This window comes from Populus alba, chromosome 1 (genome assembly GCF_005239225.2).
Source record: "Populus alba chromosome 1, ASM523922v2, whole genome shotgun sequence".
NCBI lineage: Eukaryota > Viridiplantae > Streptophyta > Magnoliopsida > Malpighiales > Salicaceae > Populus > Populus alba.
The window spans coordinates 43,650,077-43,673,603 of NC_133284.1; the positions used below are offsets into that span (position 1 = coordinate 43,650,077).

Consider the following 23,527-nt stretch of genomic DNA (forward strand, 5'->3'; position numbering starts at 1 on the left):
CGAAATCAAAATATATATTTAGCGCCCCGGTTATTTATTTATTTATTTTCAAAAAACTACAAATATACTAAACACATGCAAGTACAGGAGGGAAGAAGGGACAACTATGATTGATGAAGAACAGTCAGATATACAGCGTGGTTTGATATGATTAAAAGCGTAGTGACTATTTACACTTCAACTTACATGAATGTGGGGCAAAACAATCAAAACTCAATACCGCTATTTATCTGAACAGAAAAGGAAGGATGGCCAACATTGGAGAGTGGAGCATCGAGTCTCAGAACAAATCCTGAGCTCCCAACATTACCATTCCACTTAGACCTTCCAATCTGCAAAAGGCCACGTAAAAGAAATGGATGTTAGACAATGATGAATAAATAACACCAGCACTGCCCCCTATCATCAATGTCTAAATTTCAGAAATGATGATTTGCCATGTGAATTTCAAAATGATGATTTGATAAGCTAGGGCTATTCATGATTGCAAAATGGGTTCAACTGTTGTCTTCACAAAGTATCTGTATACGAGAAATTTTACGAGGATGGGTGAAGATTCTTGACATTAGTGGCCTCCTCATGTAAACAAGAATTTCCCAAATATTTCCTGAACTTTCTCTCTCATTTCAGTTTGTGACCCAATTGCCCAATATTTTCAAAATCTTACATGAATCAGCCTGAAGTTTCACCTAGGAGTTGACTTCAGATTGATTGTCTTCTGAAGGAAGAAGTTTTGAGTAGCTTCGGGGGAAATTCAATGCAAATATCAACCAGAATTTTCACTATGGTCACAAGTTGCACCCTGTTATTTCAAAACATATGATTTTCATGCATATCAAGACTCTGGGCAAAGAAACAAAATCCTAGGAGACCATATCGCATAGACGCGAATGATCATGAGACAATGCAATCCAACAATAGAGGATGTATAAACTATTTTGTCCCACAGATGCATGCATCTCCACTACACAACATAGCTCCACTGGGAAACATTGTGAATGATGATGATAGGTCAACGACCAGAACTGTATAAACCCATCATCAAGGATTCCACTGGTTTGGCATCCATTGTCTACATTTGTTTTCTCAAATTATTTTGGTGGAGTTTTTTTTTTTTTTCTCAAACAGGATGGTGAATTGACGGATTGTCTTCCAATTCATTGTTCTCCCAGGAAGTTCCAGCATTTAAACTTGTGCACACATATCAATGAAAGTTGAACTAGCAAGTTGTACCTCTTCATTTCAAAGTGAATTAAGGGGTTGGAAAAGAATAAGAATATTTCCTAAAGCATGAAGGGTGCATGCGATTAAACCCGTGCATCTTCATATTGTTTCAGTTACAACTTCATATTGTTTCAGTTACAATGAAGATAATTTGACGTATCTCTCTGTTTTACCTTTTGTTTTCAACATTTTGATATTTTTTTATCCTGACATTCACTTGATTTTCATGACTAGGAACAGGTGCTTACTTCCTGTGTACCTGGGTCCCATCCTGTTAGCTAACAAAGTAAAAGATGGACCAAGAAACCAAAGATCCTACCAAGCAGAGATGTATAATCAAGATAAGAAAATATAGACCAGCACCAGATAATGCAAAATTACAACTTACTGATAGCGATGCAAATGCGGAAGGGTGTGTCGTTGCAGCACAGCCACATATCAGATTCAGATGGTCATTCACTGAATGAATCAGTTCTGCATGCAACCCAGGATTGCTTCCGCCAAAAGTGGGGCACAAACTGACAAGATGTCATTAAGAGTAGAAAAGGTAATTATATTTACTTCCAGTACCATAGAAGCTGAAACTTTTGCTTGAGTTGAAGTATACAAAACAAGAGTGAAGTGAATACACCGTAGTAAAAGGTAAGGCAAGGAAAAACAGGTTCTGCAAACATAGGAGGACCACATATTCAAATCATAATTGGCATGTATATTTTACCCTCAACAAGACCTACTTTGTTTCACCAATATAATTATCCATGCTTTTTCCAAAAGATATCAGGATACAATCAGGCCCAAGATGTATCAATAAGATAATTAAAGGCAAGGCTGTCATGGCCTAATAAAACAATCATGCTCTCCAATGGCCACTTAATTGTTTATAGTGGAGCACCACTTATTAAAACAACTGAGATTGACCACAGAAAAAAGCAGGTCCAGCTTTCACTTGGAAGCAACAAGAAATGCAGACTGACCCTGGTTTGTGATGGGTTAACTATGGACTCAACAACCCAAATTCTAAGGAAATCTGTGATAACTAAGACCCCGTTTGTTTGCTGGAAAGTAGTTTCCTTGAAAACTGAATTCCTGAAAAATAAATTATTTTTCGATGTTCGGTAGTGTCATGGAAAATAAGTTGAAAAACACTTTCCAGTGTTTAGTTATGTTATGGAAAATAAACTGGAAAACAGCTTATTAATAACAAGGAACAAATCTAACAAATAAAAAAATTGAAAGGTGATGAAATTAAAATAATAATAATTACAATTTCATAAATTATTTCAAATAAAATAAGTAACAATCAAAAGAATGAATCAAATTTGATAGATAAAAAATTTCAATTAAAAAAATAATACGAGAAAAGCAAATAACAATCATAAAAATAAGAACTAAAGTTAATATAAAAATCAAATTAAATTAAATTTTAAGGGATGAAATTTAAAAAAAAAAAAAAAAAGATTCAAACAAAATATATATATCAATCAAAAGTTTGAATGCCAAATTTGATATAATCAGCAAATAATATGATATTTCTAAATTTTTCACAACTTTTGAAAAGTGTTTTCCGCCCAAAATAGAAGGAAAATACTTTCCCGAAAATCAAACCAAATTTTTCTGACCGGAAATTGTTTTCCGTTGACCAACTTTCATAATGACAAACAAACACAGGAAAATTTAAAAAGTAATTTCCAGGAAACCACTTTCCGGGCAAACAAATGCCCCCTAAAAGGAGGAGCACACAGGTAATGTGTGGATTGTTTCCTATTGACCATAGTCATCTGATGCCACTTTAAATGTAATAGAACAAACACGGTGGGGATTGGTTCTGAAATATTTTCTACTTCTTTCTGGCTTCAGTTTACTATTTTTTGAATGACAACCAGTATTCGGTTATCTTTGCTATATTCATTTTCTCAATGAAATTTTCTCAGTTTTGAAGGAAAATTAGAGTGCAGTTTAAGTGTAACATCGCATCACAATGATCCCAATGCAACAGATGTGTTAACATTCAGAAGTGAAGGCATAATTAGAGCACAAATGGTAGTCATAAACACAGAGTATCCAATTTTTATTTTTATTTTGTTCTTCACTGTTGCTTCTGCAGTCACCAATGCAGGTAATTCAGGATTTACTATTTCTGCTTTTCTTTTCCTTTATTCCATCTTCTTTTTTCCTTTTTTAATGGCTAGTTCATTGAGTTTCCTGGTTTTTGTAGATTGGTCCAGAATTACATATAACCAGACCAAGGTACACAAGGAAGCACAGGATAACTTAAAATAACATTTTACAAGGTACTTGGAGAGCTCCGCAAGCAGAAGTTATTAATATAAATTGAAGAATCAGCCTGAGAAACCATGTTCTTTTTCACAAATTACTGAAGCACTTTCGAGTTCAAAGGCCAAAGTCATTAATAAGACAGCTACTTTGCTCATCTCTTCCACGTGTATGGAAAAACAAAGAGAGATCGTAATTTTATTGAAATTGATATGAATGTAGAACTTTACCTGAACTGAGCAGTTGGCCTCACCATAAGACCAGATCTCCGCCATGCCAAAGATTGTGCAAAACCTAATGTAAAGGATTTGTCAGGCCATTGTACCATCGGTGTGATTCGTGTTCCCCACTTATTCTGATAAATATTCAGAACAACAGGCCTTAGTTCGCACCAAAATCAATTCAGAGAAATCTGCTAATGTACCTTGAAATCATAAGTACTGGCTGACAAGTTCAAAACCTGACCTTACAAGAGAAGCTGAATCTCATTTCCCCAGGATATTGCCCTTGAGCTTGAAGAAGACCTCCGCAAAGAGGTACAAAAGCACTGGTAGACAGCCCCTCACCAGATACATAAGTCAATTGCCCATTTGGAAACTGTAAATCCACAAATGACTGCATGTTGAAAGAGATCAAGGAAAGGAAAGTAAGTGAAAAATTAGTTCAAGATATTTTAATACTACAAAAAGACACTAATAACTGCATTCAAATCTTCATGCTTTCATTATAGAGGTTATTGCTTCTGTACTAAATAGGATCACCAGGCAGCAGCAAAGGCAAGTATACCTATTTTGGATGAGATTTGTGCTTGAGGACAGGAGGAAGGATGGCAAGGCTGCTCTGATATTCTTACTTTTTCCCTTTTGAAAATAATTTCAACAAGCTCTCCTGCCCCATCACTCAAACTAAAATCTGAATTTAGGATTTCAGCCTAGTTAAATAGAGTGTTAACTTCCATCCATATCACTGCCTTGCACACTTCCAAGCCTAAGGAATTTTTACTTGGTCTGAAGAAGGGGAAATGGCATGACACTAGTTGATTTTCAAGACAGTGAAACAACTACAAAAAATAGAAAATTCAACTATGAATCATGCACTGACAAAAATGCACTTTTGGGGAAGGATGAAAGAAGGAAATTTGTTAGAATGGGAAGGATTTATAGAAGAAAACCCCAAAAAAAGAACTGAACACAAGAGAGCACTTTGATTCTGTTGAATACCAGCTAAACAATCCTAAAGCATTATACCATAAAAAAGTGTGGAACACAATCCTATCCCACAGCAGTAACTCAAAGTCAAAGGATTATGCTTCCTGTATCCACTTCTTCATTGATTCTACAGGATGTAGAATACAGCCTATTGTTTTTGGCTACCCACACCTTTGATTAAGCCTCTAAAAAAAATGTGATAATTGAAACATAAACTGATTTTAATGCCTTTCATATCTTAAAAGGAGCTCTAACTTACACAAGCTATAGGATTGAGACAGAGCATTGACATTAACAACCACCTTCGATGCTTTGACCACACAGCTGGACACAGAGAATGCATTCCACTCTGACAAAGAAACAAGAAAAATGGCACATGAGAAGAACAATTTCATAAAGCAATCATAAAAAGACATCCAAATGCAGATTCTAGTATAGTACAAGGAAAAAACTGATTCTCAATGAATTGTTTTGTATTAAAAAACAAAAAGACAAATCAAATAAAGGCAGGAAAACATGATCAACAACAGAAGATCTTAAGATATGGAAGCTATAAGGTAAATAATAGTTATTGATGGTGAAGTCTATATCAGCATATGCACCAAAAAACAACAATTGTAACGTCAAAAATAAGTACAGAAGAAAGGTTGCCATAAAGCTAACAACATGCAATTAATAGGAATAGCTGGAGATCAATAAAAAAACTGGGATTGAGCAACAACTAATGTTTAGTTATACTTAAGCTCACGTCTTTATAGTCCATTGTCATTTCTTGTCAAGCTTCAGGCAAAATCTGAAGCTTAAGAGCAAATACGTTTGCTGGATAGATAAGGTTTTTTCCTTGTTTGATTGAAGGTTTAGAAAAGAATATCAAAAAGCTTGAGCATCTTTTTCCACAGTTCTACAATCGCATCTATTTTCACATTTCAGCGAGGTAAACAGAAAATTGGCCATACCTTTCTATCATAGCCATACCAAAGCAAGTGTTGCTTTGACAGATGCACGGGCAGAAGAAAGGTTGAATCACGCAAAATCAGCACAGGTCCAAGCTGGACTAGGAACAGAGATGAATTATCATTTTCTGACGTGGAACTTCCATGTGATGCCTCCACTCTCCATAAATCTCCCCTTGCAACCAAAGAACTCTCAATGTTGTGAGTTCTGCTGTCATAAGTCGAGGTAATGTTTATGGTCCCCTGCATTCAGTGGAAATGAATCATCAAATAAACTGCACAAATGGAATACAATTAAAGCCAAATTGATAGCCTTCAATTATAATCACAAAAAGGGCAACAGGACAAGAATACTACAGCAGGGACACTTTTGCTGTCCATCTGTACTTAAAATTCTTTTGGCCATAAAAAAAATTAAAGAGGATAAAAAACTACAGACAAACAAAATGATTCAACTGAACCAAGCTCCATGTTACTGCCCCCTTTACACTACTATATCAAACACAAGCAAGATAATTCAACTGAACTGACCTCCAGCCAAGAACATAAGGTTACATGTCATCATAACATGTTATTGCCCTTTTATTATTACCCCACCCAGTCTTTCAAGCATTTCACTTATGGTTGCAGAATCTCCTATTTGAATAAATAGTTACAATGAAATCATGTATAGAAAGAACATTATCAGACAACACAACCAATTTTGATACATGCAACCAATTCTTTTACCTTGTTGCCCAAAAGAACCAAACTGAAACATACAGAGATTGAATAAAAAAATAAGGAAATCGAAAATGATATGTTGAGAAATGCACAGAAAAAACAGTACAGGAAAAAAATCGGGCATGAACCACATAAAGGTCCAATTAGTGAGATTATGTCTACTTAATCAATGTGTTAATGATTAAAAGGAATTAACTAAAAACAAAAACAAAAAATCACAATAACAATAAAAAAACGAAACAGTGAGACTTAGTGGCTTCTGCAAGGGTTGCTTGATGTTGTTCAGATCATGCAAAATTTAAACATCAAAGCAAATTGTGCTTTGACACATTCTGCAACAAGTGACAGGTTACACCATAGAACCACTCCTTCAGTTGCATATAATTTGACTAGATTCCATCAAATGCGACCTTGCTAGTAATTCAACTGGTAATTCTATATGTATGATCAACCACATTATCCAAGGACAAGTTCTACTTAGAAACAATGAAAACCACAAGGATATTATACTCCTCTCAAAGCCTTTTAAGTTGCTTGAAACTTTAAGTTAAACATACAGCACAAAGCAAAAGTAGATCATTAATGAGAACATAAAAAATACATCTGACCTTAAAAGGAAAGCAAGTCAGCATTTGTTAGACAAACTGCTTCTAAAACAAAGCATGTCTGCCAAAGGAGAAAGGAGGCAGGTGTAATTCATTTTTCTTTGTTTTAGACACAGCCGTTGTCAAATGGAATGGCATAAACTTCAAACGTTCAGTTGCTTCCAGCTAGGCACTACTAACTAGACTGGATGCTGTACTATTGTAAAATTTGCACCAGCCAATACTTCTAAAAAGACATGGTCTTTCTCAAACAGGAAGTCCTATGGCTTCCAATGCATAATCGTTTCCAAAAAATTCACTATTATCTAGACTGTAACATACTATCTCTGTGAACTTCCTTTCCAGACTTCAAAAAGTTGAAAATCAATCAAATCACATCCTCCATAAATCTGTAGAACCAAGAAATTTTCCCAACCGAGTTTCAAAAGATAAAATATCGCTTCCAAGCAAACAGTTAAACGGACAATTTAATTTAAAAATCTAAATGGCAATCTATTCCTTCAATAGCATTAGAAAATACACATAAATTACCATTGTTGTATGAAATAAGGACTTTCCACGCTAACAAAACAAACACAACCAAATTCTTAAACAAAATGGCGTTTAAAAGTCATTACCTGTGGTTTACCAGGATATCCCACACCCTTCAAATTTAACCCACCAATCTCCTCTTCCAACAAGCCGTCCACTCCACCACCACCACCATTATCCTCCACAAACCCAAAATCCCTCAACCTCTCACTAACCAAACCCAACTCTCCCTCCAAACCCAACCCCACCTCACTCCTTTTACCATCCATCCTCACCCCAACCCCCCCAGTCTCATCCTGCTTAAACGGCACCGGCAATATCCTAAAAAACTGATGCACCATCCCATTCAAAGCCGCACCAAAATCAGCCCCAGCTTGTCCAATCCTATTTCCAACATCCAAAATCGCCGAAAACCCATTTATCCCAGAATTATCAGTCAAAACCCCAAAATCCCCTTTACTAAAACCGTGTCCCGGAAACTCCACATCGAAAAGCTTCGATTTTGGAGGGTTTGGCCAAGAAAACGCAGGTGGGTAAGTTATATGTGACTGTATAAGACCTGTAAAGCCTTGAGCTAGCCGGTCTGCGAAGTCCTGGCCATGCCTTTGGACCTCCTCCCATGCTTCAAATGATCTTTCTACCGACATTCGATTGTGAAATTCAAATATGCATGTGATTTTAACTTTTGGGCACTCGACAAATTCGTTGAAAACACACAATATTGAAGGTTTTGGTGACTTGTTAACAGAAAAAGTTTAAAGACTCTAAGGGTGAGCCTGGGTTAGGTGACAGTGGTAGGTGTAGAAATGATCGAAACTAAAAACAGCTTCAATATGACGAGAGAAAAAAAAATATCCGCTTCAAAGATAACAAAAACAAAGTTAAAAACAAAAAAACTCTAACTTTGAAGTAGAATCTGAGAAACCCTAAAGTCCAAAGCTAATAAATCAAACAAAATTTCAAGCTTTGATTTATACTTTTAGGCAAAGAAAAAAAAAAGGACGTGATTTTGAGATCAGAATTTTATTTTTTCAATTTTTTCGATTTAAAAGGAATGAATTATAGGGTTTGTTTTGCCTAAACGGAGGAATCAAAGTGTGAAACTAGGGGCTTGAAAGAGAGAATTGGGGCTTCGTGTTTTCTAAACAGAGAGTGGAGATCGATGAAGAAGCGATTTTTTTAGTGTGAAAGGAGTAGAGCGTGAAAATGTGCGCCGGGGGTGTACTGCGCATACAGATTGCTTTGCTGCCACGTTGATGCTAATACCTGTGTCTAGCTAAGGATGGAGATTTTATTATAGGGCGACCGGAATGCCAATCAATGTTACGTGATTGTCACCAAGTTGTATTTTTTTAATTTTTTTGGAATGGTTGTTTTTATTGTAAAATTTTAAAATATATATTTTTTAAAAAATTAATTATTTTTATATTTTTAAATTATTTTAATTTGATATATCAAAAATAATTTTTAAAAAAATAAAAAAAATATTATTTTAATATATTTTTAAATAAAAAAATATTTTTAAAAGAACTGTTATTACCCTTTTTTTAATCTTTAGTATTTATATAGAGTTGGAATTTAGAATGAGAGTTTATTTTTTGTTCTTTTAGTATAATAAAAAAAAGAGTAAAATATTATAATGGAGAAAATATTTAGAAATATAGTGAATAGCAGATGGGATATTTCAGCAGTGAGTCAAAGTCATTTTAGCCCTGATTGTTTATATAAAAAATAGCTTTTGTTTGAAATGTTATTTTATAAAAAATAAATGTTGAGAAGGTAAATTATTTTTTGATATTTGATAGTGTCATAAAAAATAAATTAGAAAATATTTTACAATGTTTGGTTATATTATAGAAAATAGCTTATTAGTATTTTTTTTAAGTTTATTAAAATAATAAAGAACAAATTTTACAAATAAAAAAGTTGAATGAAAATGGAATTGAAAAAAATATAATTTCATAAATTATCTCAAATAAAATAAATATTAATTAAAATAACAAAGATCAAATATAATAGATAAAAAAATTAAAATAATAATAATAATAAAATTTTATAAATTTATTTTAAATAAAATAAGTAACAATCAAAAGAATGAGGATCAAATTTGATAGATAAAAAATTTCAATTTAAAAAATGATAAGAGAAAAGTAAATATCAATCATAAAAATAAAGATCAAAATTAATATAAAAATCAAATTAAATTAAATTAAATTTTTTAAGAGATGAATTTAAAAAAAAAACATTCATACAAAATATATAACAATTAAAAGTTTGAGAATAAATTTGATATAATCAGTAAATAATATAATATTTTTAAATTTTTCATAACTTATAGAAAATGTTTTTCACCCAAAATAAAAGGAAAATACTTTCATGAAAATTAAACTAAACTTTTTTTAAAAAAAAGTATTTTTTGTTGACCAGAAAAATATTTTTTTATTGACCCATTTTTTAATAATAAAGCAAATATAAAAACATAAAAAAAAATAATATTATTTTTTTTAAAATTCCTTACCAAGAAACAAACGCGCCTTAAGTAAAACATAATTGACATCGTGAGGTGGTAATGATTCCCCAAGGCTGCAACCTTGTCAGGAAATAATGGAGCCGGCTCGGTGACCCGATGGATGGGAGGGTCTTGGTATCATTGTCTTGCCAAATACAGAGATGGTGAAAACTATCTTTGTTGATAAATTCATGTCTTATAGTATTGAAGAGTGTAGTTGAGTAATAGGCATATATTGGGTTTTTTTGAATTTTAAAAGTATTTATAAAAAAAAAATTAATTTTTTTTTTTGTTTTCATATCATTATTAAAATTAATTTTTTTAAAAATATATATTATTTTAATACATTTGTAAAAAATATTTTAAAAAAACAACTAATATTACATTTCCAAATAACTTCTAAATAAACATTGAGATTTATATGGTCAAGACTTTTCATGTTTTTTTTAATTAATATAAGTATCCGGATTAATTTATATGTATCTTGACTAATTTTATAAATTATAAAATTAAAAATCATATAAGTTTTTAGTGATTTTAAAATTTATAGGATTTAAATTAATAATTTTTAAAAAATAAATCTAGAATCTAAGATGGTTTCACTTCTCAAAGTTAATACATTGTAACGCTTTTATTAAGTTTATGGCCTGGTCCAATAAATATGCATGTATGTATGTGGAGCATAGAGAGACAATTCCTTAACAGATGTATTAAGCAAAAATTGATCCACGGTTAAGTTAAGCTCAGAACAATAATAAAAATTGGATAATTGCATTAGTTTTTGTTCAAGAAAATTACAGATTTTATGGTCGGATGCATGCTACATAGACTTAACATTTTTAGCTTTTCGCATCTTTGTCATCGTTATCACTAACTATCTGGTATGCGCGTGGTTGTGGGCTAGCTAATTTTTTTTTTTTGTTTTTTGGGCGCAGAAAAAAGAATGTGCAGAAGTTCACAACGTGTAATTTGGGCACCTAGAAAAAATTATAATTGCAAAGGCATTTGTTTATTTAAATAATTCAAGAATTATTTATGATAATTAATAATTCAGAATAAAAAGGAACTAAAAGATTTGGAATAAAAAGTTTAGGTACTATTTTAAAAAATGAAAATACAAAAAATTGCCAAAAAAATATAAAAACATGAATAAAAATTGAATGGAAATGAGTTAAGTAGAGAAAAAAATATTGGAAGATAATTTAGTGAAATTTAAAATAGCTCAGCTTAGTTTTCATAAAAAATGAGTAACAAAATCTGACATAAGTTTCTTGGTAAACTTGAAAGGTTACAAAGGAGAGATATGAAAGGAAGTTTTTTGAAATTGTTAGGTATGAATATAAGGCTCATGGCTGTCCATACAAGAAGGAAAGAAAGGAAAGAAAAACTTGAGAGATCTTAGAAAACACTTGGGGAAAATTAAAAAAATTAAATAAAAGGGACTTGTGAAATTGTGAGAGATAAACCTCTTAAACACTAAATAAAGAAAAATTAAGTGAGGAGAAGTAAAAGAAAGGGAATTTGAGAGAGAGATAGTCATGGCAACAAGAGGAGAAAAAAAAAGAGAGATGAAAGTGGATAAAAAGGTTCCTCTTACAATTATTTTTTTTTTATTAATTGTCATTTGAAGTTGAGAATTTCTTTTACTAAAAATAATGATGTTTGTGATGGGATTAGAGGTGATAGTTAGGTTTATAATGTTAAGAAATTTAGTTTGATGAGTGCATATGATGTTGATAAAGTTTTTAATTTAATTAGTGTTTTTAGCATGTAGATTTAATGGGTTTAGTGTTAATTAAAATAAATTGAAGAAAAAATAAATGTGTTTTTATACTTGGAAACTATCGGCCAATACATAATGTTTGGGAGGGAATTTTAATGGGTTAATTAAAGTATTTAATGCATGGAAATTAAACGAAATTGCATGATAAAGAAAAATGGAAGGAATGCGTGGATTTTAGTTATAAGGAGTTGGGTTAATTGTAAATATTATGAATAGATTTAATAAATTGTGTTATTAATTGTGTGTAGTTATGTAGGATTAAGGAAATTGGGAAAAGAAAAGATTGAAGAAATAATTGAAGAGTGATTTATAGCTATCCGTAATAAAAATTTAATATAGAAGGAAGTTACAAATTTTTTGTGTTGATGATATAGTCATGTATTGACAGGGAATACCTCGATAGCATGATCACAGATGGGGACAAGTATTGCGACTTCCTAGCAGTAGATAGGTGTTTAACACCTATTTCTTAGTTTTTATTATTGGTAGAATTATTTTAATTATTAAATGAACTGTCATTGATCTGGCTTGATATATAAATAATTAAATCAGTGGAATAAAAATAAGAATTTATGAAGTAATGAACTTGTGGGAATGTGTTGATGTGGAAATGATCCAAGAGATATTGAATCAAGGAAATAGAAACATTAGGTTGAGAATTTTGTCCGTGAAACATGGAATTATCGACAACTTGGTATTTTCTGTTTTAAAAAAAACTTTTCAGGAATTTTTAGTAAATATAAAATAAAAAAAATCAATTTATTATTAATTAATAACTAAATTGATTGAAAAATATGTTTAAGAGTTGAGTGATGACGTCTAGATTAAATTCTTTAAATCAAATAGAATTATTTAACATTAAAAATCAATGTTTTTTTTTGTTATTGAAATCAGTGTTAACTAAGAGTTCCTTTCTCAAACTAAAGATTAAAAAATAATAATATTTTGGACCAAAATTAAATTTACAAAATATTAAGGAACTAAGAAATTATAAGTTGAAAAGTAGGAGAACTAAAATGAACTTTTCAATCCAATTTTGAAATTGTCTCCCAATTTCTCCTGCCTTTTCATTTCAATCCTTTTTCTTTTATTCTTGCTTTTCCTTTACAAATTTGAAACAATAACCTTCAATTGAGTCATGAAAGGATGAAATCGCCCAAAAAAAAGTTTGATAATTTTACACAATGAGTTCACAATGAAATGATTCTTGGTCCACAGTGAAAAATCCTACAGTTTTTATGCCATGCCTTTTGGAGTTTCTTATAACATGAAACTTAAGTTTGAATTGTTGTTTATTTTTAGATACAATTAGCCTTGTACTCATTCTACGCTACAGGTAGGATTTCAATCTAGTTCTTAATGCAACAGAAGGAAACGATTGTGTTATGGATGGAATTTCATGTATAATAAAAAGTTTTAATCAATAAATGAAAATATATTTTTCATGCTTTATAAAATGAAATAAAAGACTTTATGAACTAATAAATAAATAAAAATTGTTAACACTAGTTAAAAACTAAAGTGGAAACTGGAAAGCTAATATTCATAGTCAAAATAAAAGATAGATACACATAAATATTTTATATCAATTTTTATTTTATGTATTTTCATTTATTTCATCTTAGACTAATTTTCATTTATTTTATAAAAATATCATATAAAGACAATTAATTTATAGTAATATAAAGCAAAACAAATTATAGACAAATTAAATTAATCTTTTTAAAACATTATGAAACTAAAAATATATATATAAATAGATTGATCACTATTTAAAAAAAAAAAAAAAAGCTAAACAAAGCAATTTAAAAAATAAGAGAAAGGTTAGCCCTTAACGAGTTTGAAAGGCTAAGTTCACGTGCTTGATCTCTAATGAAAATTCCTGGGCACAAAGTCTACGCTTGCACTTGGAATTTATTTTTCCAAGGATTGGACAACATGATCCAATTTTTTTTCAATAATTGAGTAAAACGTCGCTTGTTGGTAAATTATCTAATTATCTCTCATAACAAAAAAAAATCAGGGTCCAAGCTTTTGAACCCAAACCCTAATTTTTAGATTGTTTTCACATGAAGAAAACTTTAAAAACACAATATGAACCTCAAAAAGCCAATTGCCAATCCCAAAAAAACCCAAAATCATTATAAAAAAAATAAAAACAAACAAATTAAAATCCTAAATCAAATCCTAATTTAGTTTTCTGGCATGTTCATGGAGAAACATAACTCATATTGCACCACTTTTGAGAAAAGAACTTGTTGACACAAATCTCAACTTTTTTTATGGTTGGAATATTGTTATTCAATCATTTTCTCTCTACTAAAAACTTTTCGGTGATCACCACTAGAAAAATGGTGAATACAAATAAAAACACCGATAGATTTTTTTGTTGATATTTTGCTATTATATTTACTGACTGAATTTTCCCATCACTAACCCCAACGATAATACCAACGAAAATATATCGTTGGTGTATATCGAGGGAATTACAATTAGAATAGAAAAAAAAAATCCAAACAATGCGATGATGTGTAAGTTTTTACAGACCTAGTTATCAGTAAAATTACAGTGGGATTCAAACAAGCAAACCATACGGTGACATGGCATTAATACCGATAGAATGGCCGATGGAGTCGCTGACACGACCAAAAGATTGATGTCTTCTTCCAAGTGCAGGAGTGTCAAAGTAATAAATAACCCGGCAAGACCGGGGTCGAACCACAAAGAGATTAATTGTATAAATTATAAATAACAATAGAACAACAACAAAAACAATAATAACAACAATAATAACAATAATAATAATAATAATACTCAGTACGTGGCGTTGTTATACCTGAGAATGATCTAAAAGATCGGGTAAACAGGTTTCCAGCCTATATATTGAGTTTATGAAAAGATCAAAGATATATATTATATAATATAAACATAATAATAATAATAATAATATTAGTAGTAGTAGTAGTAGTAGTAGTAATAATAATAATAATAAAAAGAAGAGGAGGAAGAAATTAATGAGAACTTTGAGATTGAAGATTAATGTAAGGATTAAACAATGATAAAAACAAATGTCAAGGTTAGAGGATCCACCAATTGTATTTCAAACAAGTATAGTATAAACTCTTATTACTCAATTTGGAAACAACACACGAAGGAGGTTCCATCGGATGATTTGTCATTAATAGCTCATTATAAATTATTAACATGATCATATTAATTATCTTATTTACATAACACCAAACTTTTAAATATTGTCAGGAATTCATGATGTTAACTGATGTTAACAACAAATCAAGTTCCTTTCATAGCCCAGGTGTAGGTAATACCATACGGTTGGGCTATGAGAGTGCCAAACATTTGTTGTACCAAGTCTTATACAACACAAATCTAGATAACCATTTAACAAACAAGGTATTAAGAATTAGTAAGATAAAAAGATAAGACATGTTAATATTAAACATTAAGGTCCATGTTGAGTTTACACCATACTTATTCTTACACCATTAGTGTAACATTTTCACTTTTACATAATAAACTTAGCTAAACATAATGAAGAAGAGAAACATAAATAAACAAAACAAGAACATAAAGAAAATACAAGCTAACTAAGTAAAGGAAAGGAAATGAAAAGCATAAACAAGATATTAATGAAAGCAAAACTTAAAAATTACAAAAAAAAAATATAAAGAAAGAAATAAAAAGCATGAACTTGATCTGAACAACCAAGCTCCTAAATACACGGCAAATGCCTCCTTTTATAGGTCAAAATTCGGAATTATTGATTTGATGACTAATTGTTGAGTGGGTGGCCAACTTTTGACTTTGTGAAAATCCTTATCTTCTTGTCTGAATAAAACAAAAATGCTAGCATCAGAACTGGGTCCACTTGAAAGCATGAAAGTTGTCGGAAATTGATTCAACTTTCCAGGAAAAAAGAATGAATGTGATTTGGACTTCTAGAACTTTAGATATGGGCCAAACACTAAACAGTGTTTGGGCTGCAGGACAGATTCGGACTTCTCCGTTGTTGCTATAATTTGGACTTGAAAACGGCCTTCTTAGATCTTGATGAAAACATGAAAGTTGTAGGCCTATGTATTACCGAATTTGTGTAAAAAGTTGAGGTCATTTGGATATCTAGAACTCGAGATATGACCCAATTACCGAACAGTATTCTAGTTTGGACTGCACCAACATCTCTTTTCTAAGTTTCACCCTCTCTTTATCTTCATAAATTTCAGTAGTTGAATTCATCAATCAATCCTTTGATTTATGTGATAGGTCTGCATTTAAGATGAACATTTACCATATATTAGGGCATTTTATAGTATTAGACTTGTTATTATAAAACATGTTTTAGTTAAGCAGTTATTGATACTTTAAGTGCAAAATGATGATATAAAACCATGATAAATATGCACTTTTAAGTACTAATCACACCCCCCAACCAGCTTATTACTAGTCCCTAGTAATCAAAGCGTTAAAATAGAAAAACAATTTGCAAGTTCCACAAAGTAAGGCATTCATCATTCAACTTACTTTAATCTATCCAGATAAACAAACTCTCATTAAATTCATATATTACTAAACCTTTCTTTTGTGCTCAAAATATCAACATATAGTTATGGGGATTTACTTGGAAGAAAAACAATTTTTTGTTCTAATGTTTAAGGCTAACTTCCTTAGGTTGGGATTATTATTTTTTTTCTTTTATTTATTTATATACACATACAACTTGAAACACAATGTATCTTTAACCCGTGTAACGAGTTTTAGGCTAATGACTCCTAGACCAGTTGGTCTTAGGGCATTAGGTGTTGAGACACCCCTACGAGCTTAACAACTCGGGTTGCAGATGCTGATATGTAAATAGTGCAATGTTTGATTCCCTTAAGCTTTTCTCCTCAACCCATGTAACAAGCGTTGGGCCAATAACTCCCAAGTCAGTTGATTTTAGGGTATTAAGTGTTAAAACACCCCTTCGAACTTAATTGCTTAGGTTAGGGAGGCTACAAAACCAAACTTATCTACCTTTTTATTATCATTATTTTTTTGTTTTGTTTTTTTTTTTTTTGGTTTTTTTTTGGTTTTTTTTTTTTTTGCAAATTATGTACTATCCATTTCCCTTAGTTGTTACCTTTAACAAAAGAACATAAATAATGTACTAATCCAATGTGCAACCCACAATCATATGTTAAAGTGTGTGTGTGAAAATGAAAATTTAAAAATACTTGTTAAATGAGCATATGAGCATAATCAAGTGCTACCAATACGAGAGTTTATAAACCTGAATATTTCAAGAAGTATTCTGATAGTCCTTGTTAAGAATGTTTACTAAGATGCGTCTCAAGAGTCACTTTAACAAAAGAACTCCTTTTACTCTGCCATCCTAGTAACAACAGTTTTGCAAATAGTTTATGAAATAGAAAACACAGGTTTTTTTTTTTTAAAATATCAACTACTACCCTTTCCCTCCAACCAAAATGAGACATTATCCTCAATATCTTAAGGTAGAAAGATAGAGTATAGAAGACATCACCTGAAATAACAAACACTGACAAACCTGAAACACACTTAAACAAATATAAGAAACAACAAAACACAATAATAAAACCAAAAGACGCAAAGTTTTTACAAACAAAAAAGCATTGAGTTCATGCTCTTTATTTCTCTCTTTATTTATTTATTTATTTTGAAAAAGCATGTGTATGTACATGTAGTTGTGATTGTGGCTCACATCTTTTCTTGGTTTTACGTCCAATAACGGCTTAAACGCCCTCTATGGGTCGGGGATAGGCTTCCCATCTAGTTTTTTAAAAAACTGGCAAACAAGGTCTTTTTTAGTCAGATTCCCAAGACTAAGTCGAGCATGTTCTTTATGGGATTGGGGCCATAAATCATAAATTGCACGATGCACATCTCCACTAGGGTGCGTCTCAAGAGTCAATAGAAGATTATCTAAAGACCCCTTACTCATGCCATCCTTAACAGCCTCAATCTTTCACACCTAGCACGATAAATTTTTGTAATCGCATTCTAAGGCAGAGCGGGAAAATACTTTTTCAATTTTTCAAGAGTGGTGTCCATTTTTAAATGAGAATTGGGTGAGAGATTCAAAGAAAGAAGTAAGAGCAGAGAATTGCACAAATATATACATAGATATCAGTTATCATGGGAAACTGAAAGAACCGACTTAAGAGTCACGGAGTACCGTTATCCGCCATTTAACCGGGGTGAGAGAAACTAGCAAAACAAAAGTCACACCAAAAAGGAACACAAAAAAAATATGAGAAAAACAAAATAATCAACCTTTATCAACAAAATCATTCAAACTAATGGATTCATTTTCACTACGAAACTCATCAAAGTACGCTTTCAAACGATGTCCATTTACCTTCAAAACATTATCATTCTTTGGATTCTCAATATCAAGGGCCCTATAAGGATACACATGTTTCAAAATAAATGGACCGCTCCATCGTGATCTTATTTTTTCAGGAAATAAATGGATTCAAGAATTATAAAGCAAAAATTTTTTACCAGTATCAACTTTTTGACAATTTTCACAAGTTTTGCAGAATGCATGGGTGTCCTTAAACATGGTGGGCCAATAAAATTCTTTTTGTAAGATTTTTGCAGTCGTCTTTCTTGATGAGAATTGACTCCCATATGCTTCAGAATGACAAAGTTTAATGACATTACTTACCTCATTGTCAGGAATGCATCTTTGAAATTTTTGATCAGGATAATATTTGAATAAGTTAGGGTCATCCCAATAAAAGTTCTTCACTTCGTTCAAAAAATTTCCTTTGTCTTCAGTACTCCAGTGAGCTGGCAAATCTCCTAAAGCAAAAAAATTGATATTTTTAGCAAACCAAGGCATTGAACTAAGAGAAAGTAAAGATTCATCAGGAAAGTAATCATTGATTGGTATGATGTCAGATGTCGAATCTATTGTCAACTTTGACAAATGATCCGCGACAACATTTTTGGTGCCTTTTTCATCATCGATAGCTTTTTAAGAATAAATCATTTGCAAATCTTCAGATTTATCCAACTCAATTTTACTCAAAGTAGATTCAAGTTGATCATGAACTAATTCTTCAATATGATCTACTTCTTGTAAATCATTATCATCTCCAAACTGCTTGCAAATGTTGAAAATATTCATCTCCAATGTCATGTTTCCAAAAGATAACTTCATGAGTCCATTCCTATAATTAATCAATGCATTAGAAGTTGCAAGAAACGGACGTCCTAAAATACCAGGAAATGAATTACATGCTTCAACAGGTTGCGTGTCTAAGACAATAAAATCCACAGGATAAATGAATTTATCGACTTGTACTAACACATCTTTAATTATTCCTCTAGGCACTTTTACAGATCTATCAGCAAGTAAAAGAGTTATAGAAGTTGGTTTTAACTTACCTAGATTGAGACTTTGAAAAACCGAATATGGAAGTAAATTCACACTAGCTCCAAGATCAAGTAAAGCTCTTTCAATTTTATGTTCTCCAATAAAGCAAGAAATGGTAGGATAACCAGGGTCTTTATATTTCAAAGCATTATTCTTCTGAAGAATAGCACTTACTTGTTCGGCTAAAAAGGCTTTCTTTTTTACATTCAGTTTTCTCTTCACAGTGCATAGATCTTTCAAAAATTTAGCATAGGAAGGTACTTATTTAATAGCATTCAACAAAGGTATATTGATCTTTACCTGTTTGAAAATTTCAAGGATTTCAGAATTGTGATTGACTTTCCTTTGTTTGGTCATGGCATGAGGAAATGGAAGTGCTGGCGGAGAATCAGTCTTTTCTTCACAATGTTCAAATTCAACCCCTTCCTTACCCTCATAGATTGACTCATCATCTTTCTCACAAGGTTCAAGAGTGGGTTTTTCAATAACCTTACCACTACGAAGAGTGATGACTGATTTGACTTAATCCATGTGTTGGCTTCCAGAACTACTTGCATTTGCATTGTATTGCCCCTTTGGATTTTGTTGTGGTTGAGATGGAAACTTACCTTTCTCTTAAAAACTGAGAGCAGATGTGAATTTTTCAAGAGCATCTTTAAAATTTGTCATGCTTTGAGCAAGTTGAGTGTTGATTGTCTCTTGCTTTTCAATGAATGCATGCAATGTTTCCTCAAGATTTCTTCTAGGAGGTGGAGCATAAGGAGGTGCATATCCATGAGAATTTTGAAAATTATGGTGTGCTTGAAACGATGGCTGTGAAGTTTGTGCATTATTGTTATCACTCTTCCAACTGAAATTTGGGTGATTTCTCCAACCAGGATTGTATGTTTGCGAGTATGGGTTATGATTGGGCCTTTAGAAACTGTTTAAAGCATGGGCTTGTTCATGGAGGTATTCCTTGAAAGAAGGCAAAGTTAGACAATCATTGGTTGCATGTTCATTTCTTTCACAGATTTGACACATAATGTCTTGAACAGATTTTAATTGACCACTCTTTTTCAATTATAGGGCCTTGACTTTTCTAGCTAAAGATGCAAACTTGGCTTGGAGGTCATGATCTTCCCTAAGGGTATACATACCTCCACTAGATGTATGAGGTTGGGTTTTACTTTGTGCCTCATAACTGTCTGTAGTGTCCCAATTTTGCGCATTTTCAGCTAACAAGTCTAGGTACTCCATTGCTTCATTAGGGTCTTTATCTTCAAAAGTTCCATTGCACATCAATTCAACCATTTGCCTATCTTTAGGTGTTAATCTTTCATAAAATTGTGAAACCAATCTTCATGTTTCAAAACCATGATGAGGGCAAGTATTAAACAAGTCTTGATACCTATCCCAATATTGGTAAAATGTTTCACCTGGTTTTTGAGTGAAAGTGGTGATTTGTCTTTTGAAAGAGTTGGTTCTGTGAGATGGAAAAAACTTTTTTAAAAATTTTTGTTGCATTTCATCCCAAGCATGAATGGATCCTGACCTAATATTTTGTAGCCATGTTTTAGCTTTATCTTTTAATGAAAAAGGAAAAAAGCTTTAATCTAATGGTATCCATGCTACAATTTAAGTCATTATAGGTGTTACAAACTTCTTCAAATTCTCTCAAATGCAAATATGGATTTTCTAGATCTAAGCCATGAAAAGAAGGTAAAAGTTGAATAATGCCTGGCTTAAAATTAAAATGGGATGCATCAGGAGGGAAAACTATACATGAGGGTGCACTTGTTCTTGTGGTCTCTAAGTGTCCTAACACAGTTATTCTCATTATACTCATTATGAAGTGACTGGTTATCTTCTTCAGCCATATTTTCTGAAAATGATGAGGATACCCTACAAAGTCTACCACTTAATGTACGTGACCAAACACTCATGCACGTGTAGAAAAAGAATAAAAGGAAGAAGAAAACAAAAAAAGAAACAAAAAAAAAAAAGAAACAAAGTTAGATACAAGAAAAGTGAAAATAGAAAACAAAATAAATACTATAATTTGTACAAGAATTTACCTCCATGGAAACGGTGCCAAAAACTTGACACGACCAAAAGATTGATGTCTTCTCCCAAGTGCAGGAGTGTCGAAGTAATAAATAACCCGGCAAGACCAGGGTCGAACCATAGAGAGGTTAATTGTATAAATTATAAATAACAATAAAACAACAACAACAACAACAACAACAACAACAACAACAACAACAACAACAACAACAACAACAATAATAATAATAATACTCAGTACGTGGCGTTGTTATACCTGAGAATGATCTAAAAGATCAGGTCACAGGTTTCCAGCCTATATATTTGAGTTTATGAAAAGATCAAAGACATATATTACATAATATAAACATAATAATAATAATAATAATAATAATAATAATAATAATAATAATAATAATAAAAAAAGAAGAGGAGGAAGAAATTAATGAGAACTTTGAGATGGAAGATTAATGTAAGGATTAAACAATGATAAAAACAAATGTCAATGTTAGAGGATCCACCAATTGTATTTCAAACAAGTATAGTATAAAACTCTTATTACTCAATTTGGAAACCACACACGAAGGAGGTTCCATCGGATGATTTGTCATTAATAGCTCATTATAAATTATTAACATGATCATATTAATTATCTTATTTACATAACACCAAACTTTTAAATATTGTCAGGAATTCATGATGTTAACTGATGTTAACAACAAATCAAGTTCCTTTCATAGCCCAGGTGTAGGTAATACCATACGGTTGGGCTATGAGAGTGCCAAGCATTTGTTGTACCAAGTCTTATACAACACAAATCTAGATAACCATTTAACAAACAAGGTATTAAGAATTAGTAAGATAAAAAGATAAGACATGTTAATATTAAACATTAAGGTCCATGTTGAGTTTACACCATACTTATTCTTACACCATTAGTGTAACATTTTCACCTTGACATAATAAACTTAGCTAAACATAATGAAGAAGAGAAATATAAATAAACAAAATAAAAACATAAAGAAAATACAAGCTAACTAAGTAAAGGAAAGGAAATGAAAAGCATAAACAAGATATTAATGAAAGCAAAACTTAAAAATTACAAAAAAAATATAAAGAGAGAAATAAAGAGCATGAACTTGATCTGAACAACCAAGCTCCTAAATACATGGCAAATGCCTCCTTTTATAGGCCAAAATTCGGAATTATTGATTTGATAACTAATTGTTGAGTGGGTGGCCAACTTTTGACTTTGTGAAAATCCTTATCTTCTTGTCTAAGTATTCTAGAACAGTATTCTAGTTTAGACTGCACCAACATCTCTTTTCTAAGTTTCACCCTCTCTTTATCTTCATAAATTTCAGTAGTTGAATTCATCAATCAATCCTTTGATTTATGTGATAGGTCTGCATTTAAGATGAACATTTACCATATATTAGGGCATTTTATAGTATTAGACTTGTTATTATAAAACATGCTTTAGTTAAGGAGTTATTGATACTTTAAGTGCAAAATGATGATATAAAACCTTGATAAATATGCACTTTTAAGTACTAATCAGTTGTCGTCGATAAATCTATCGATAATATTTAAAATATGACTTGATGTTCAAACCTCCCCTCCCCTTCTCTCCATTTCTACTTCTTCCTTCTAAAATTTATATGCAACAAAACAACTCCCCTTAATCTTAACACAACTTAACCTCCCATAACTTTTCGAGTCACAATAACACTATATTTGCCAGCATTCGTGTTTTGATTAAATTTTATTGAGGATTCTCCACCTTAAGTAAGTAAATTTATCTACTTTTTTTTTTTTTTAATTTGAACAAAATTTTAAAATGTTAATTTTTTTTTTTTTGTATATTTTTATAGTATATGTATTTTTTTAGGTGTTTACTTGTTTTATTGTTTTTTTTCTCAAACAAACTTGTTTTATGGATTTATGATTTGTACATGTTATGGTTTGTTTTAGATTTTATAAAATTGTATTTGTTTGTAAATTATTGAAACTTATGTCAAATTACCGACTTAGTTGTTTTGTGGTGAAATAAATAATAGCTTGTATAACAGGTTTGTTTTAGATTTTGTTAATTTTATTTTCGAATTATAATTTCTCTTAATGTGTATAAATTTGTATCTACGTAGAAAATTGATAATGAATTAAGATAATTATTAAAATATGTTGAATAATCTTGAGTTAAACCAATATTTTTCTAAATATATTTAGTTCACGTAGTTAATTAATATATGTTGTCATCATTATTTGATAT

General features: G+C 31.3%; 1 protein-coding gene and 1 non-coding gene across 2 annotated transcripts; one reads left to right on the plus strand and one right to left on the minus strand.

Moving 5' to 3' along the window:
* Positions 1–82: 82 nt before the first annotated feature.
* LOC118063593 (uncharacterized) lies at positions 83–8,768 on the minus strand. The gene is made up of 7 exons (XM_035077668.2): positions 7,605–8,768; positions 5,663–5,902; positions 4,966–5,055; positions 3,964–4,113; positions 3,729–3,853; positions 1,613–1,742; positions 83–332 (listed from the first exon to the last, which is right to left on the minus strand). The coding sequence occupies exons 1-7, from the start codon at positions 8,163–8,165 to the stop codon at positions 207–209; spliced, it is 1,422 nt and encodes a 473-aa protein (XP_034933559.1). The 5' UTR covers positions 8,166–8,768; the 3' UTR covers positions 83–206.
* An 11,813-nt stretch (positions 8,769–20,581) lies between these two features.
* On the plus strand, positions 20,582–20,690 carry LOC118027505 (small nucleolar RNA R71). The gene has a single exon (XR_004683830.1). It is a non-coding gene; the product is annotated as a small nucleolar RNA R71 (small nucleolar RNA).
* The last annotated feature ends 2,837 nt before the right edge of the window (positions 20,691–23,527 follow it).